Raw genomic sequence first — 19,935 nt, 5'->3', positions numbered from 1 at the left:
GGAAGGCAAATGGAATATTTGCCTTTGCAAGGGGTTTAGAGCATAAAAGTAGGGAAGCCTTGCTACAACTGTACAAGGCATTAGTGAGACCATACCTAGGGTATTGCATACAGTTTTGATCTTACGTAAGGAGAGATATACTTGTATTGGAAGCAGCTCAGAGAAGGTTCACTAGCTTGATTTCTGAGTTGAGGGGATTTTCTTACGAGGAGAAATTGAGCAGATTTGCCCTGTAATCATTGGAGTTTAGAAGAATGAGAGATTATCTCATTGCAAAATAAGCTTCTGAGGGGGCTTGAAAGGGTAGATGCTGAGAGAATGTTTCCCCTTGTGGGGGAATCTAGAACTAGGGTGCACAGTTTCAAAAAGGGGTCTCCCAATTAAGATGAGGAAAAATTTCTCTGACTGTCATTGATCTTTAGAATTCTCTACCTCAGAGAGCAGTGAAGGCTAGGTTATTGAATATATTCAAGGCTGAGTTAGATAGATTCTTGGTCTACAAAGGAGTATGGACCTCAGGCAGGAAAGTGTCGTAAAGGCCACTGTCAGATCAGCCATGATCTTATTGAATTGCAGTGCAGGCTCAAAGAGCCAAATTGCCTGCACCTGCTACTTCTTATGTTGCTATGTCCTTTTGAAGGTGGTAGTATATAAAATCCTTACGACTTTGAAGCAAATGTCTGTGGAACTTCTTTGCTTTATTTCTAGCTTTGTTTCTGTGTGTAGAGCTGGTGTCAGAAATTGTATGGCGATAGCAATGAAAAGCTGTTGAAATTGTGATTTTCCTCAAGCAAGCATCCTTTATGAACTACGACCTCCTTGTCACTTGGAGCAGAGTTGGGAGCTGAAGGGGCGAGACTGAGCGCAAAGTTAAAAGCGTGAAAAGGGGGAGTCTGAGAGTGGATTTGGAGAATTAAAAGGGGCAAGACTGAGATAAACACAGTAAATAGTAGTATACATAGGAATTATTCTAAATTAAGATAATTAAAATAATTAGTAAATACTGTAGTAAACGCTTTACATAAAATATAAGGCGTGTCAGTGCAGCTTGGCCACATGGGATGTGCATCTTGCGGGATGTGGGAAGTCATGCAGGCACAAAGTGCCCTCGATAACACCTGCAGGAAGTGTCACCAGCTCCAGAAACCTGAGCTCCCAAGCTGCGGAGCTTGAGCAGCAGCTGGAGTTACTGTGATCCATCCACAAGGCTAAGGATTACATGGATAGCATGTTTGGAGAGGTGGTCAAACCGCAGGTAACAGGCAGAGAGTGTGTGTGTGACCACCAGAGTGTCTGAGAGAAGCACGCAAATAGCCTCAAGGGATTCCCTCACTATCTTGCTCTCTAACCGCTTTTCCATTTTGAGTGCTGGTGAGCGAGATGGTTCCTTGAGGACTGTAGCAAGAGCCAAGTCCGTGGCACCATGGGTCGCTCAGCTGCAAAGGAGGGGAGGAGGAAGAGTGGAAGTGTTATAGTAGTAGGGGATTACATAGTTCAGGGAGCAGACAGGCATTTCTGCAGGTGCAGCTGTGACTCAGGATGGTATATTGCATCCCTGGTGCCAGGGTCAAGGATTCACAGAGCAGCTGCTGGACATTCTTTTGGGGGAGGATGAACAGACAGAGGTTGTGGCCCAATGACATAGGTAGGAAAAGGGTCCTGAAAGCAGATTTTAAGGAGGTAGGAAGGGAATTAAAAAGCAGGACCTCGAGTAGTCATCTCAGGGTTACTCCCAGTGCCACATGCTGGTGAGCATAAGAATAGGAAGGTTGAGCAGTTCAATATGTGGCTGGAGAAATGGAGTAGGAGGGAGGGCTTTAGATTTCGAACCACTGGGATCTGTTCTGGGGCAGGTGGGACCTGTACAAGAAGGATATGTTACACCTTAACAGGACTCGGACTAGCGTCCTCGTGGGAAGGTTTGTTAGTGCTGTTGGGGAGGGTTTAAACTAGATTGGCGGGGGGGTCGGAACCTGTGGAGAAATTCAGAGTGGAGAGGAGAGAAACTGGCAGTGGGAAGTAGTGAAATATCAATTGATAACACAGATATATCAGAGAGTTGCATCAAGGTAGATTGATTACTTGGAGAGTTTGATAAAATTAGATTAGGCAACAGTAGATCATTAGATGGGGTCAGAATAAGCAGGAAAGTAAATGAGCCTAAATCAGGGCTAATGTGCTTGTACGTGAATGCACGGAATGTGATTAATAAGATTGGTGAACTGCAGGCACAGGTTGACAAATGGAATTATGATATTGATGTAACAGAGACCTGGCTCAAAGGAGGGCAGAACTGGGTGTTAAATATTCCTGGGTACAAGGTGTTTAAGAGAGACAGGAAAGGAAGAAAGGGGGGAGTGGCAATATTGGTCAAAGATGGCATTACAATACTGGGGAGAGAGGATGTTCTAGTGTGGTCAAGGACAGAACCTCTCTGGCTCAAGGTAAGGAATGGGAAAGGTGCAATAACATTGATTGGTGTAGTATATAGACCACCAACTAGTGGAAGGGATGTGGAGAAACAAATTTGCAAAGAAATTACGTAGAGGTGCAAGAGTTATAGAGTAATCATAATGGGGACTTCAATTATCCAAATATAGACTGGGATAGGAATAGTACAAAAGGACAAGAGGGGCGAGGGTTCCTGGAATATGTTCAAGACAATTTTCAACAACATTATATTTCCAGTCCAACGAGAGGTCTTGCATTTTTGGACCTGGTTCTGGGGAATGAGTTGGCCCAAGTGGATTAAATATCTGTGGGAGAGCCTCTAGGGGATAGTGACCATTGTATCATAAGGTTTAGGTTAATCATGGGAAAGGACAGAGAACAATCCAGAGCAGTGATAATTAATTGGGGGAAAGCCAACTTCGATGGGATGATAATGCATCTGAGTCGAGTGAGTTGGAATCAAATGTTGGAAGAAAAGATAGTGGCTGAACAATGGGCTACCTTCAAAGAAAAAGTATTGCAGGCAATGTCAAGGTATATTCCCTTGAAGGGGAAAGGTAGGACAAATAAACCCAGAGCGCCCTGGATGACGAGAGAGAGGGGTAAAGATGAAAAGGAGGAAATGCACATACGACAGATGTCAGGTAGAGAATACAATGGAGAATCAGCCTGAATATAGAAGGATCAGAGGGGAAGTGAAGAAACTAAGAAAAGCAAGGAGAGATCATGAAAGAGGCAGGCAGCAAACATAAAAGGAAATCCCATGGTCTTCCATATGAATGTAAATAATAAAAGGGTGGTAAAAGAAAAGAGTAGGGCCGATTAGGGACAAAAAAGAGGACTTGCATGTGGAGGCTGTAGAAATAGCCGAGGTGTTGAATGAGTACTTCTGCCTTTACAAATGAAGAAGATCCTACCCAGGCCAAGGTGAGAAAGGAGGTAACTGGCACACTAGAAGAACTTACAATTGAGAGGAAGGAGGTGTTGGAAAGGCTATCTTTACTTAAAATAGAAAAGGTACCAGGACTGGATGAAATGCATCCAGTGATACTGAGGGAAGTGAGAGTGAAAATTCCAGAGGCACGAGTGATAATCTTCCTTAGACACATGGGAGCTGCCAGAGGACTGGAGAACTGCCAATGTTACACCCTTGTTCAAAAAGGGGTGCAAGGATAAAGCTGGCAACTACAGGCTAGTCAGTTTGACCTCAGTGGTAGGGAAACTTCTGGAAGCAGTAGTACGGGATAAAATCAATAATCACTTAGACAAGTGTAGGATAATTAAGGAAAGCCAGTGTGGATTAATCACTGGAAAATCATGTTGAACCAACTTGCTGGAGTTTTTTGAGGAGGTAACCGAGAAGGTTAATGTGGTTTATATGGATTTTCAAAAGGCACTTGATACAGTGCTACAGTTTTTGTGAGCAAAATTCTAGGTCATGGCATAAAAGGGAAAGTAGGCACTTGGGTAAGAAATTGGCTGAATTGGAGTGAAATTGGCATCGCTGGCTAGGGCTGCATTTATTGCCCACCCCTAGTTGTCCTCGTTCAGAGGGCATTTAAGATTCAACCGCATTGCTGTGGGTCTGGAGTCACATGTAGGCCAGACCAGATCAGGATGCCAGATTTCCTTCCCTAAAGGTTTTTTCAACAATTGACAATGGCTTCATGTTCATCATCAAACGTCTAATTCCAGATTTTTATTGAATTCAAATTTCACCATCTGCCATGGCGGGGGGGATTTGAACCCGGGTCCCTGGAGCATGACCCTGGGTCTCTGGAATACCTGTCCAGTAACAATACCACTATGCCACTGGCTCCCCCAGTACGTTATTGTGGTTTATTGTAAAGTAGGTTTATGGGTGTGAGTGTAGGTGGTTCTGTCTGTGTGATTTAATTGAATTAGAGTCTGATAGACTGCAAGGTTGAAATTATTAAAAGAAGTTGGGGGTAAAAGGCATTTGAAATGCTAATGAGTAAACATAGATGAGGGCTTAGCATGTGGGGTGTGAAGGAAATTTGCATTTTTAGATAAGTGAAGGGGTTGTTTGGGTTTTAAACAAATGATCGGATGTTTACAGCTAACAAGATAAACAAGAACAAGCAGTATGTTTATTTTTCCCAAAAGGTACTGACCATATTGACAACATGAAAGATTTTTATATTATGGGAAAAGTAAATTTCCAAAAACATATAGAACAATGGAATTTACAGATTAGAGAAAGAGAAACATATATAAAGAAGAATGGCAAGTTATACTGGGAGGCCATGAAAGGCAAAGGTAGATAGATTCTAAAAGGACCATGTGAAACAACCTTGGGGAAGCCTCCTGCCACTTTTGCAGAAGTCTGATGTGTCCAGTAACCAAAGGTGGAGGAAAGCTTTTGGAATTCCACTGTCAAGTGGTTGCTGTGGTTAACCTGCTGGATTGCCTATTTAAATTTAAAATCTGTTTTAGGACTGTTGCCTTAAAGTCGGTGTGTAATTGGGAGTCAGGTTAATTAGGGGTCTTGGGATTTATTATAGTATTAAGTAACTGTAATCTTATGTATGTGCTTGAAATCTTTTCTTTTGTTAATAAATGTTTTAATTTAGTTTTCAAAATCTTTAAAGGTGTTAGTGGACTCATTACTTCTGAATCTAGTGCACAAGATCTTGTAATAAATACAAATTGCAAAATTGTTGTGATAGCGTGGCCAAGTTTCCCTTGTGGATTTGGTTCACCTGGCACACACCACCTGCCATATCATAACACTGCACCTGTTGGCTGATTGGCTCCCCAGAAACGTTGTTTCAGACAACAACTACTATTTATATTAATATGGTGTCTTTAACGTAATAAAAAGGAGCCAAGTGTTTAATATGCTGGTCGCATGGCCTGTCTTATCTGGAGTGTGAGAACATAACATATGAAATAGGAACAGGAATAGGCCATTCGACCCCATGCTCCTCCATTCAATAAGATCATGGCTGATCTGCTTGTGTTTAGAATTCCACAATCCTATCTACCCCCGATAACCACAGATTCTTGTTAGGCAAGGGAATCAATCTACCTCTGCCTTAAAAATATTCAATGACCCCACCTTCATTGCCTTCTGAGACAGGGGGTTCCAAAGTCGCACAACCCTCAGAGAGGAAAAAATTCTCCTCATCTCTGTCCTAAAAGGTTCACCCCTAATTTTAAAACCATGTTCCCTAGTTCTGTACTCACCCACAAGAGGAAATACTGTGATACTGTGGTCAGAAGTGGGACTGTTTTCCTACATTTCAACGATTGGCTCCATTTAAAATCCTCCGATACTGACGCAGTCCATGCCAGCTTACTGCAAAATCTGAACAGCACCCAGGTTTGCACTGAGAAGTTGCAAGGAACTTTCACCATCTCGTGAAGTGTCAGGTAATAACCATCTCCACAAAACATCAACTGCACCACCATTTCCATTCCCCCTTTCCTCCTGCCTAAGCTGCCAGCTTTCTGAAGATTGACTAGAATCTTATCTTGACTAGCCATTTCAATATCATGGTTGGAAGAGTAAGGCTGGCTACTCTGATTTTTGCCTTACTCCTGACCATTTACTGCCTCTTCACCGTCTACAAAGCTCACATCAGGAGTGTAATGAAATACTCACCATTCCTTGGAAAAGGTGCTGCTACAATAACACTTGGGTAAAGAGGAGGTAGCATGTCAATGCCATCATTGTTTCACTTTTCAAGAAGGGTGATAAATCAATTTGTGGGAACTATAGAGCATATCTTTCTGTCCCTCTGTGGGGAAGATTCTCACATGAATCCATCTGAACTGCCTCCTATATGTTAGCAAAGACATCCTTCCAGAGACCCATTGTGTTTTCCGACAAATCCAAGAAAAGTGCCTGGAACAATGCAAAGAGCACTACATGGCATTTATTGATCTGTCAAAGTCCTTTGATTCCATCAACCTTTGGATGCCCTTTGGAAAGTCCTCCAGAGCCTTCATTGTCCAGCAAAGTTTGCTACTATCCTGCAACTCCTGCATGATGGTATGACAGCAACAGCCCTTTGCAATGAATTGGAGTCCAAGCCCTTTCGTATCCAGATGGGCAAGGCTGTGAGATTTCACCAACTCTCTTCACTATCTACCTCAGCCTGGTCATGGAGCTCATTCATGACCAACTTGCACAAGTGGCCACGATGGCGTTTGACTTTATGGGAAGCTTTTCAACCTCAACAGGCTGAGAGCCAAGTTTAAGGTGACCTTTCAGCATATGCACAACTTAAAGTATGTTGATTGTGCAGTTGTAATCCACATTGCAAGTGACATTCAGACCACCCTCAACCCCTTCAGTTCCATGTAAAGAAGGCTTAGTTTCTTAATCAACATCAGTAAAACCAAAACCTTTCATCAGCAATCTCTCCCTCTACTTCTCACCACCACCCTGACCACACAAGCACCCAGACCTCCGGCTATTATTGCTGGGGAGACTTCAGCACTTCCAGGTGGTGGAGAATTTCCACCAGTGGTGTCTCCACAGGATACTCCAAGTGGGAAGACAAACAAACTTCAGCATCCTCACCAAAGCCAATTTCTCTAACATCGCAACCGATGTTACTCATGTAAAGTCTGCTCTGCTGGTCTGGATGCAGTATCCACATGCTAAATCCGCTTCAGAAGCAGATCATCTTTTCTTAACACAACTTAAGGATGGTATTCGATCTCGAGGAGGATGGAGAAAATATTTTGAGGACACTGTAAAGGCCTCATTGAAAAGAGGACAAAACTATATTTGTGCTTGGGAGGAACTTGCCATAAACCACAATATGTGGGAGTGCCTCAGCCAACAAGCCAAACACAGTCAAAAACTGACCAATGAACTCTACTGCAGAGAAGCAACAAAAGCGAAAGGAGAGGGGGCAGAACCCTGGCTTGAGAACCCCCTTACTCTGGGCACTTTGAACCCTTTCTGCCTGAAGACCTGTGGCTCCAGGATTGGCCTGCTGAGTCACATGAGGAAACACAAATTATGATGCCTGGTGGATGTCATCCTCTTTTCAAGGGACTAACAACAAAACCATGATGCCATTTGTAGCATCCGAATAGAAAAGGCAATCAAATCATTAAGGTTTTAGGTGCAGGACTCCTCAGATACTGCAACAGTACCTCAATAACATTCATACTTGGAAAGTAACATTCACGCCACACAAGTGCCAGGCAATGGCCGCCTCCAACAAGAGAGAATCTAACCATTTCCCCACGACGTTCAATGGCAATACCATTGCTGAATCCCTCACCATCAACATATTGAGTGTTACCATTGAAAAGAAACTTATCTGGAATAGCCACATAAATATAGTGAGTACAAGTTCAGGTCAGAGGCTGGGAATTCTGTGGTGAATAACTCACCACCTTGACTCCTAAAGCCAGTCCACCATCTACAAGGCATAAGTCAAGAGTGTGATGGAATACTTTCCATGTGTCTGGATGAGTGCAGCTCCAACAATACTCAAGAAGATCAACACAGTCCACAATGAAGCAATCGGCTTGATCGGCACCTACACCCACCTCCTTAAAATCTGTTCCCTCCACTACTGACGCACAGTGGCAGCAGTGTGTACCATATACAAGATGCACTGCAGCAACTCACCGAGGCTCCTTAGACAGCCCTCTCCAAACCCACGACCACTACCATCTAGAAGGACAAGGGCAGCAGACGCATGGGAATGTCACCACCAGTAAGTTCCCTTCCAAACACATGCCATGCTCAAAATCACAGTGCAGAAGGAGGCCATTCGACCCATTGAGCCTGCATTGGCCCTCTGAAAGAGCATTCCACCTAGTCCCACTCCCCTATCTTAACCCTGTAATCTTGCACATTCTTTCTTTTCAGATTGCAATCCTTTTGAATACCTCAGTTGAACCTGCCTCCACCACCCTCTCATGAAGATCATTCCAGACTCTAACCACATTCTGGGTGAAAAATCTTTTCCTCGCATCACTTTTACTCCTTCTGCCAATTATTTTGAATATGCGCCCTCTAGTTCTCAATGTTCTCTTGTGTGGGAACAGTTTCTTACTATTTACCCTGTCCATACCCCTCAGGACTTTGAATGCTTCTATCAAGCCTCCTCTCAGCCTTTTTTCCAAGGAATACAGTCCCTACCTCTCCAATTTATCCTCATAGCTACAGCTCTTTAGCCCTTGAATCATTCTTGTGAATCTCCTCTGTACTCTCTCCAATGCCTTCCACATCCTTCATCAAGTATGGCACTCAGAACTGGAAGCAGGCCTAACTAGTGCCTTATACAAGTTCAACACGACCTCCTTACTCTTGTACTCAATGCCCCTGTTAATAAAGCCTAAGATACTATATGTTTTATTAACGGCTCTCTCAGCATGCCCTGTCATCTTCAATGACTTATGTACATCTGCACCGAGATCCCTCTGTTCCTGCACCTCCTTTAGAGTTCCTCCCTTTATTTTATACTGTCTCTCCATATTCTTCTTGTCAAAATGAATCACCTCACACTTCTCTTCTTTGAACTTCACCTGTCACTTATCTGCCCAATCCACCAACATAGTCCTTTTGAAGTTCAAGACTATCGTCATCGCAGTTGACAACGTTTCCAACCTTCATATCATCTGCAAGTTTTAAAATCATGCCCTGAATACCACAGTCTAGGTCATTAATATATATGAGGAAGAGCAAGGGCCCCAACACTGACCCCTGGGGAACTCCACTACAAACCTTCCTTCAATCTGAAAAACAACTGTTTATCGCTACTCTCTCTTTCCTGTCACATAGCCAATTTCTTATCCAAGTGCCTACTTTCCCTTTTATTCCATGACCTAGAATTTTGCTCACAAAAATTGTGTGGCACTGTATCAAATGCCTTTTGAAAATCCATATACACCACATCAACAGCATTGCCCTTATCAACATTCTCTGTCACTTCCTAAAAAAACTCCAGCAAGTTAGACAAACATGACTTTCCCTTAATGAATCCATGCTGGTTTTCCTTAATTATCCTACACTTGCCTAAGTGACTATTGATTTTGTTTCAAACTATAGTTTCCAGAAGTTTCCCTACCACTGAAGTCAAACTGACTGGTCTGTAGTCCCTGGCTTTACCCTTGCATTGCTTTTTGAACAAGGGTGTATCATTCACAATTCTCCAGTCCTCTGGTACCGCTACTGTGTGCAAGGAAGACTGGAAGATTATCACTTGTGCCTCTGCAATTTCCACGGCTCACTTCCCTCAGTACCGTTGGATGCATCTCATCTGGCCCTGCTACCTTGTCAATTTTGAGTAAAGATAACCTTTCTAACACCTCCTTTTCAAATGAAAATTCTTCTCGTGTACCAGTTACCTCCTCTCTCCTCAGCCTGGGTAGCACCTTCTTCCTTTATAAAGACAGGTGCAAAGTACTTGTTTAATACCCCCGCTATTTCTCTTGCTTCTGTGTGCAAGTCTCCTTTTTAATCCCTAATTGGCCCTAATCTTTTACCACCCTTTCATTATTTATACATTTATAGAAGACCTTGGGATTACCTTTTACGTTAGCTGCCATTCTCTTTTGATGCTTTCTCCTGCTTTTATTAGTTATTTTCACTTCCCCTCTGGTCTTTCTACATTTCTCCATTGTATTTTCTACCTGACACCTTTTGTACCCACACTTCTTCCTTTTCATCGTCACCTCTATCTCCCTCGTCATCCAGGGCGCTCTGGTTTTATTTGTCCTACCCTTCCCCTTCAATGGAATGTACCTTAACATTGCCTGCAATACTATTTCTTTCAAGGTGGCCCATTGTTCAGCCACTGTCTTTGCCTACATTTGATTCCAACTCGCTCGACTCAAATCCATTCGCATCCCATTGAAGTTAGTTTTACCCCAATTAATTATCCCTGCTCTGGATTGTTCCTTGTCCTTTTCCATGGCCAACCTAAACCTTATGATACAATGATCACTGCCCTCTAAATGATCTCCCACTGATATTTGATTCACCTGGGCCAACTCATTGCCCAGAACACGGTCCAAAAGTGCCTGCCTTCTCATTGGACTGGAAGCATACTGCTGCAGAAAATTTATCATTTATTATTCATTTAGGGGATATGGGCATCGTTGGCTAGGCCAACATTTATTGCCCATCCCTAAGTGCCCTTGAGAAGGTGGTGGTGAGCTGCCTTCTGTTCGAGAGGGAGTTACAGAATTTTGACCCAGTGACAGTGAAGGAACAGCGATATATTTCTAAGTCAGGATGGTGAGTGGCTTGGAGAGGTACTTCCAGGTGGTGGTGTTTCTATGTATCTTCTAGATGGTAGCAGTCACGCGTTTGGAAGGTGCTGCCTAAGGACCCTTGGTGAATTTCTGCAGTGCATCTTGTAGATGGTGCACACTGCTGCCACTGTTCGCCGGTGGTGGAGGGAGGAAATATTTGTGGAAGCAATGCCAATCAAGTGGGCTGCTTTGCCCTGGATGATGTCAAGCTTCTTGAGTGTTGTTGGAGCTACACTCATCCAGGCAAGTGGAGAGTATTCCATTACACTCCTGACTTGTGCCTTGTAAATGGTGGCGAGGCATTGGAGAGTCAGGAGGTGAGTTACTTGCCACAGGATTTTCAGCCTCTGACCAGCTCTTGTAGCCACAGTATTTATGTGGCTAGTCCAGTTCAGTTTCTGGTCAATGGTAATCCCCAAGATGTTGATAGTGGGGGATTTAGCAATGATAATGCCGTAGAATGTTAAGGGAGGATGGTTAAAATCTCTCTTGTTGAAGATAGTCACTGCCTGGCACTTGTGTGGCACGAATGTTACTTGCCGCTTGTCATCCCAAGCCTGGATGTTGTCCAGGTTTTGCCGAATTTGGACATGGACTGCTTCAGTATCGGGGGAGTCATGAATGATGCTGAACATTGTGCAATCATCAGCGAACATCCCCACTGACCTTATGATTGAAGGAAGGTCATTAATGAAGCAGCTGAAGATATTTGGGCCTAGGACACTATCCTGAGGAACTCCTGCAGTGATACCCTGGAACTGAGATGATTGTACTCCAACAACCATAATCATCTTCCTTTGTGCCAGGTATGAGGCCAACCAGCGGAGAGTTTCCCCTGATTCCTATTGACTCGAGTTTTGCTAGGGTTCCTTGATGCCACACTCGGCCAAATGCTGCCTTGATAAGAAGGGCAGTCACTCTCACCTCACCTCTGGAGTTCAGCCCTTTTGTCCCTGCTTGAACCAAGGCTGTAATGAGATCAGAAGCTGAATGACCCTGGTGGAACTCAAGCTGAGTGTCAGTGAGCAGGTTATTGCTAAGTAAGTGCCGCTTGATATCACTGTTGATGATCACTTTACTCTTGATCGAGGGTAGCCTGATGGGGCAGTAATTGGCCAGTTTGGATTTGTCCTGCTCTTTGTGTATACGACATACCTGGACAGTTTTCCTCATTGCCGGGTAGATACCAGTGTTGTAGCTGTACTGGAACAGCATGGCTGGGAGTGCGGCAAGCTTTGGAGCACAAGCCTTCAGTACTAGTGCCAGAATGTTGTCAGGGCCTATAGCCTTTGCAGTATCCTGTGCCTTCAGCCATTTCTTGAGATCATGTGGAGTTGGCTGAAGACTGGCACCTGTGATGCTGGGGACCTCCGGAGGAGACTGAGACGAATCATTCACTTAGCACTTCTGGCTGAAGATTGTTGCGAATGCTTCAGCCTCATCTTTTACACTGATGTGCTGGGCTCCCCCATCATCGAGGATGGGGATATTTGTCGAGTCTCCTCCTCCAGTGAGTTGTTTAATTGTCCACCACCATTCATGACAGGATGTGGCAGGACTGCAGAGCTAAGATCTGATCTGTTGATTGTGGAATTGCTTAGCTCTGCCTATCACTTGCTGCTTGTGCTGTTTGGCGCATGAATACTCCTGTGTTGTAGCTTCACCAGGTTGACACCTCATATTTTTAGGTATGCCTGGTGCTGCTCCTGGCATGCCTTCCTACACTCTTCATTGAAGCGGGGCTGATCCCCTGGCTTGATGGTGATGGCAGAGTGGGGGATATGCCGGGCCATGAGGTTACAAATTGTGGTTGTGTACAATTCTGCTGCTGGTGATGGTCCACTGCATGGATGCCCAATCTTGAGTTGCTAGATCTGTTCGAAGTCTATCCCATTTAGCATGGTGCCACACAACATGATGGAGGGTATCCTCAATGTGAAGATGGGACTTCGTCACCACAAGGACTGTGCGATGGTTACTCCTACCGATACTATCATGGACAGATGCATCAGTGGCAGGTAGGTCGGTGAGGATGAGGCCAAATATGTTTTTCCCTCTTCTTGGTTCCTTCACCACCTGCCGCAGACCCAGTCTAGCAGCTTTGTCCTTTAGGATTTGGCCAGCTTGTTCTAGACTGGTGCTACCAAGCTGCTCTTGGTGATGGACATTGAAGTCCCCTAGAGTACATTCTGTGCCCTTGCCACCTTCAGTGCCTCTTCCAAGTGTTGTTGAACATGGAGAAGTACTGATTTGTCAGCTGAGGGGGGATGATGGTGGTGGTGGTGGGGTGCAGAACTTGTTAATCAACAGGAGGTTTCCTTGCCCATGTTTGACCTGATGCTATGAGACTTCAGGAACTCTTGTTCCTCGTGTCCCTTTGCACCATTTTTATCGCAGCCTATATTTGGATAATTGAAGTCCCCCAATGGAATGACTGTATGATTCTTGCGCCTCTCTGTAATTTCTTTTGCAAATTTGTTTCTCTACATTCCTTCCACTAGTTGATGGACTATATACTACACCAATCAATGGTGTTATTCCTTTCTCATTCCCTACCTGCAGCCAGAGATTCTGTCCTTGACCCCTCTGGAACATCCTCTCTCTCTAGTACTGTAATACCATGTTTCATCAATACTGCCACTCTGTCCCTATCCCTGCCACCTTTTCTTTCTTTCCTGTCTCTCCTAAACACCTTGTACCCAGGAATATTTAACACCCAGTCCTGCCCTTTTAGCCAGGTTTCTGTTATAGCAATAATATCATAGTTCCATTTGTCAACCTGTGCCTGTAGTTCATGACTTCGTGCATTCACATACATGCACATTAATCCTGATTTTAGGCCTTTATACTTTCCCCCTTACTCTGACCCCATCTAATGACATAGTATTGCCTACTGTAATTCTATTTTGATGCTACTTTCTGATCTATCCCCCTTATCAGTTAATACTTCTCTACTTCCTGCTGCTAGTTTCCCTCCTCTCCACTCTGAATTTCCCCTCAAGTTCCCATCCCCCTGCGAATCTAGTTTAAACCCTCCCCAACAGCACGAACAAACCTCCCCGCGAGGACATTAGTCCTAGTCCTGTTAAGGTTGTAACCCGTCTTTCTTGTACAGGTCCCACCTGCCGCAGAAGTGATCCCAATGCCCCAGAGATCTAAAGCCTTCCCTCCTACTCTATTTCTCCAGCCACATGTTGAACTGCTCTGTCTTCATATTCTTATGCTCACTAGCACATGGCACTGGGAGTAATCCTGAGATTACTGCTCTTGAGGTCCTGCTTTTTAATTCCCTTCCTACCTCCCTAAAATCTGCTTTCAGGACCATATCCCTTTTCCTATTTTGTCATTGGTCCCATTGTGGACCAAGACTTTGGGCTGTTCATTCTGTCCCCCCCAAAAGAATGTCCTGAAGCCGTTCTGTGTCATCCTTGACCCTGGCATCAGGAAGGCAACATACCATTGTGGAGTCACATCTACAGCCGCAGAAATGCCTGTCTGCTCCCTGAACTATGTAGCCCCCTACCACTAAAGCACTTCCATTCTTCCTCCTCCCCTCCTCTGCAGCTACGCCACCCATGGCGCCACAAACTTGGCTCTTGCGACAGCCCTCTGAGGAACCATCTCACTCACCACGATCCAAAAAGGAAAAGTGGTTAGAGAGTGAGATAACCTTAGGGGATTCCTGCACTCCCTGCCTGTTTCCTTTCGATACTCTGGCTGTGTACCTCTTAGCTGCGGTGTGACCATCTCTCTTAACTTGCTATCCACGTAATTCTCAGCCTTGCAGATGCATCGCAGTGACTCCAGTTGCTGCTCAAGTTCCGCAACCTGGAGCTCAAGTTTCTGCAAATATAGTCATCGAGGGCACTTTGTGCCTGCGTGACTTCTCACATCCCGTACTATGCATATTACACATACTTGAGCTCTTTCTCTCCGCTGCTTTGGGGGCTCGCTCTTTCTCTCCGCTGCTTTGGGGGCTCGCTCTCTCTCTCTCCACTGCTTTGGGGGCTCGCTCTCTCTCTCCGCTGCTTTGGGGACTCGCTCTCTCCCTCCACTGCTTCGGGGGCTCGCTCTCTCTCTCCGCTGCTTCGGGGGCTCGCTCTCTCTCTCCGCTGCTTTGGGGGCTCGCTCTCTCTCTCCGCTGCTTTGGGGGCTTGCTCTCTCTCTCTCCGCTGCTTTGGGGGCTCGCTCTCTCTCCGCTGCTTTGAGGGCTTGCTCTCTCTCTCTGCTGCTTTTGGGGGCTCGCTCTCTTTCACGGCTGCTTTGGGGGCTCGCTCTCTCTCTCTCCGCTGCTTTGGGGGCTCGCTCTCTCTCTCTCCGCTGCTTTGGGGGCTCGCTCTCACTCTCTCCACTGCTTTGGGGGCTCGCTCTCTCTCTCCGCTGCTTTGGGGGCTCGCTCTCTCTCTCTCCGCTGCTTTGGGGGCTCGCTCTCTCTCTCTCTCCGCTGATTTGGGGGCTCGCTCTCTCTCTCTCTCCGCTCCATTGGGAACTCGCTCTCTCTCTCTCTCCGCTGCTTTGGGGGCTCGCTCTCTCTCTCCCCGCTGCTTTGGGGGCTCGCTCTCTCTCTCTCCGCTCCATTGGGGGCTCGCTCTCTCTCTCTCTCTCTCACCGCTGTTTTGGGGGCTCGCTCTCTCTCTCCCCGCTGCTTTGGGGGCTCGCTCTCTCTCTCTCCGCTCCATTGGGGGCTCGCTCTCTCTCTCTCTCTCTCACCGCTGTTTTGGGGGCTCGCTCTCTCTCTCTCCGCTCCATTGGGGGCTCGCTCTCTCTCTCTCCGCTCCATTGGGAACTTGCTCTCTCTCTCTCCGCTCCATTGGGGGCTCGCGCTCTCTGTCCACTGCTTTGGGGGCTCGCGCTCTCTCACTCTCTCTCTCCGCTGCTTTGGGGGCTTGCTCTCTTCCCCTCCAAACTTCTGCTGCTTTATCCTGACTTGGAACTATATCGCCGTTCCTTCACTGTCACAGGGTCAAAATCCTGGAACTCCCTTCTGATAGCACTGTGGGCGTACCTACACCAGCTGGAGTACAGCAGTTCAAAGCAGCGGCTCACCACTACCTTCTCAAAGGCCATTAGAGATGAGCAACAAATTCTGGCTTTGCCAATGACACATCCCATGACAGAAGGGAAGAAGGAGAAAGGTGAAACAAATGTGTAAGTTTTTTTTTCTATAGAAGGCCTAGCTTGTGGTCTCATTCTAAAGACATTCAACCATTGCTGCACTCTTTTGCGTCCAACTCTCAGCATTGTACAGTAAGTGCAGAATACTGCTGTACCTTGAAGCGTAAGTCATCATTCAAGAACCACTTGTGCCATTTTGTCACATACCTCATGCCCTTTGCCATCCTTTCTACAACAGTGAAATCCTCATTGAAACTCTTTCGAGTTATCAACAGTCACAGATTGCAACTCTTTCGAGTACAATCACAGTTCTTGGTTTCCGGGAGTGGGACATGAACCCACAACCCTCTGATTCAAAGGCGAGGGTGCTATGAACTGAGCCACAGCTGACACCTCGAAATCCTCATTGAAGATGGACAACATGACACACTGGAGTTTTGAATGGTGCAATTTAATGCACTTTCACCTATAAACAGAACAGCTTTATAAGGACCAAAATCCAATCAATCTTTTCCACAAGTTGCCTATGACCTTGCTGCTGGCATATGTTTGCCTTGTGATATGACCACGTTGATATAAATTGACAATTAAGTTACCATTGAAGTGGAGTACAAGGGTGAAGTTTGCCCCCCAACAAATTACAAGAATTTTATCATTCTCTAGATGGCACATCTCCAGCATTCACTTCAAAGATCGGCTAAATGTACCCTTTATAAATGAGTTCAGGTCTCACAAGATGTATTTGTGGAACCTCTGAACAGATACCTTGGCCAAATGGTCACATAGAAAGTGCAAGTATAGTACCTATCAGTTGATTAAAATGTTTGTGCGGATATATAGGACATGCTCCTATCCCTAACTTCACCATTGGTCTTCCAGAGTGGTTTGTGTTTGTCAGAAGCATTTCCAGCTGGAGTAACCAATCTCTTTACTTAACTTGCATCCCCCATTGTTCAGCATGTTTCTGTGCATGTGCACAAGCTTTTTTTTTGTTATTTCCTGGAAGATGGGCATCACTGCAAGGCCAGCATTTATTGTTCTGTACTCCGCTTTGGTGTCTACATTCCTTAGTCTTTCTTCAACTTCTCGTCCTTTGAATAGTGAGTAAAGTTTTATTTTTAGGAAGCTTATGATGACCCCATTGGTTCCTTGCAATTTTTTTTATGTTCTTTCATGGGATGTGGGCGTTTATTGCCCATCCCTAATTGCCCTTGATAAGGTGCTGGTGAGCCGCCGCCTTAATCCGCTGCAATCCATGTGGTGTAGGCACACCACAGTGCTGTTAGGAAGGAATTTCCAGGATTTTGACCCGGTGACAGTGAAGGGACACCATTATAGTTCCAAGTCAAGATGGCGTGTGATTTGGAGGGGAACTTGCAGGTGGCAGTGTTCCATGCATGTGCTGCCCTTGCCCTTCTATGATGGTAGAGTTTGCGGGTTTGCAAGCTGCTGTTGAGGGAACCTTGGTGAGTTGCTGCAGTGTAGATGATGCACACTGCTGCCGCTGTGCATCGGTGGTGGAGGGAGTGGATGTTGAAGGTGGAGAATGGGGTACCGATCAAGCGGGCTGCCGTACCCTGGATGGTGTTGAGCTTCTTGAGTGTTGTTGCAGCTGCACACACCCAGGCAAGTGGAGAGTATTCCATCACATTCCTGACTTATGCCTTGTAGATGGTGGACAGGCTTTGGGGAGTCAGGAGGTGAGTTACTGCAGAATTTGCAGCCTCTGACCTGACCTTGTAGCCACAGTATTTATATGGCTGGTGCAGTTGGTCTGGCCAGTGCTAACCCTTGTTGATTCCCTGTCACATTTATAGCCAATGATTTTTACCAAACAAATTCAGTGAATAGCTATGGTACTGGGATTACTCTCCTCACTTTTCAAATCATTTTGGCATTTTACTGTAAGTCAGCACCCATGTCTACTTCCTCATATATCTGGTTTTATAACATGGGATTTTTAAAAAAACTACTCCAGAGTTCCATTAACTCAAAACAACATCTTTCCACACTTATTGTGAAACATATCCACAAATCATTTACGCATTTCCAGTAAATTTCAATCCTCTGCCTCAATGTGAATACTTGATGAGCATATTCATGTCCTGTTGCATAGCTGTATCTCCACTTTTAAGTTAACTTCCTTGCTGTTTGGAGTTGGGTGAAAGATGGTCAGGATTCTTTGAAATTACGAAATATTTTTAAAACTAGAACCTTATCTTCTAAATAATGTAAATAGAATAAACATTGTTGAGGCAATAATAACTAATTTTAGTTTGGGAACCATGTGTGCTCAGGAAATGATGAGTCCAATACATTAGCAATTATGCATCTGATGTAGCAGACTATGAGTATAAGCAGATATTAAACCAGGTTAAATAAGGTATGAGAGATATCTTGGTGGATATCACATAGCATTCTGAAATTCAGTAAGGGATAGGTACTTGACATTCAAAGGACTGAAGGCTTAACAGACCCCCTTGGCAGATCGCATATTTCTTAGCATCCACCTGCTGGCCTAAATGTGACCCATTTCCTGACCTTATCTGACCTGTGGAACTCTGCCTTTTGATTACTGCTACTGATTGGAACAGCTGATCTACTGATAGGTTTCTAGCAATTAGAAAGAAAATGGACATCTAACGTTGTGCTCACAGGGGTGTACTGGATTGAGGTGCTGCCTCTTTCAGTCGAGAGTTATGTTAGGAATCCACAATACTGAAGGAGGAGAGCAGTGCTGCTGGAAGCTGAAGCTGCAAGCCATTCCTGTACACTCCTCTTGACAAAGCTGGTATACCACTATCCATGGATATTTTTCTCCTAAATTTCCACTAACTGACCAGAAGATCATCTATTTCTACTGATTTCATTTTTAAACAAGCAAATGCTTTTTGGCTGTGCATTGGGTGTGAGAATGTAACTACCTTGGATGAACCCAGGTTCACTGAGCTTGAGGACTTCCATTTTTGTCCCCAGCCAAAGAAACTCTTGGACCTGACCCCAGGATATTCTTGTTTACACCCTTTCCCATCATCCTCAGAAATGGCAGTCACCTCCAGTTTGCCTGTCCACACATCTGCATGCTGATGCATCTTGTTTCTTCCACCTACCGCGTGAGTCTCCACCTGATACTGCTGCCTCTCGCTCTCAACAGTTGCGGAGAAGACAGGAGAAAGGGAAATAGAAAAATAGTGAAGTTTGAGTGAATGGAAAGAAAAATGAATTGGAAAGAGGTAGAACTGAAAGAATGAGAGAGAAAGAAATACATTGGGAAAGGTGCTTAGTGGTGACCCACAGGGGTTAGTGTATGGCTGGGGGAGGTGCTGTGTGTGTCAAGTGATCAGTTGAGTTATTTACTCTATTGTTTTATATCAATCAGCTAATCGTTTTTAACTATTCTGACTTGCAGCATTACTTCCACTTGAACAGTGTTACCCTGATCGCCTGCTCGTTAATTTATGATTACATTGAAGGTTGTAACTGAGATGTTCTATTTTCAGAATCTGTGGTCCACGACATGGTGAGACAGTTGTAACAGAAATTGACTGGGGTAAACGTTGTGTCGACAAATTTGACATCATTGGAATAATCGGGGAAGGAACATATGGACAAGTCTACAAAGCTAAGGATAAAGATGCAGGTAAAATGAGGACTTCTGTTTTTGCACCCCAGCCAAAGAAACTCTTGGACCCAGCCCCAGGATATTCTTGTTTGCATCCCTTCCTATCATGCCTCAGAAGTGGTTCATTCAGTGAAATTTTAAATTGAGTTTTAAAAATGAGTGTGTTCATATGAAGGAAGTAGGGTTAATATTTCAAGTCACTGACCGTTTGTCATCAACCTAGAACGTTAATCCATACCTTCCCCTCTCCACAAATGGTTCCTGAACTGCTGATGGTTCCCAGCATTTCTGTTTTTATTTGAAATTTACAGCATCTGCAGCATCTTGGTTTTATTCTGTACGTGTAAAGATCAGTTAACACTTTTTTGTTTGATTTTTCTGGTTGTAAAAGTAATATTCCCTTCCACCCCATCTACTTTAGGGGCCCTCTTGTTACATAGTATTATCTAAGATGACCAGTCATTCATGAGCATATTTTGGCCTTGAATGTCACA

At 44.8% G+C, this 19,935-nt stretch overlaps 1 protein-coding gene across 3 annotated transcripts in view; it reads left to right on the top strand.

Moving 5' to 3' along the window:
• Window positions 1-19,935, top strand: part of cdk13 (cyclin dependent kinase 13) — a 91,096-nt gene that overhangs the window by 20,813 nt on the left and 50,348 nt on the right. For all 3 annotated transcript variants that reach the window (XM_078540136.1, XM_078540135.1, XM_078540134.1), the window contains one exon: window positions 19,320-19,459. In XM_078540136.1, coding sequence (XP_078396262.1) covers window positions 19,320-19,459 — 140 coding nt within the window. The remainder of the gene's footprint in view (window positions 1-19,319; window positions 19,460-19,935) is intronic.

This window comes from Cetorhinus maximus, chromosome 4, assembly GCF_964194155.1.
Source record: "Cetorhinus maximus chromosome 4, sCetMax3.hap1.1, whole genome shotgun sequence".
In the NCBI taxonomy this organism is placed as follows: Eukaryota; Metazoa; Chordata; class Chondrichthyes; order Lamniformes; family Cetorhinidae; genus Cetorhinus; species Cetorhinus maximus.
This window is presented reverse-complemented; position numbering and strand designations above follow the sequence as displayed.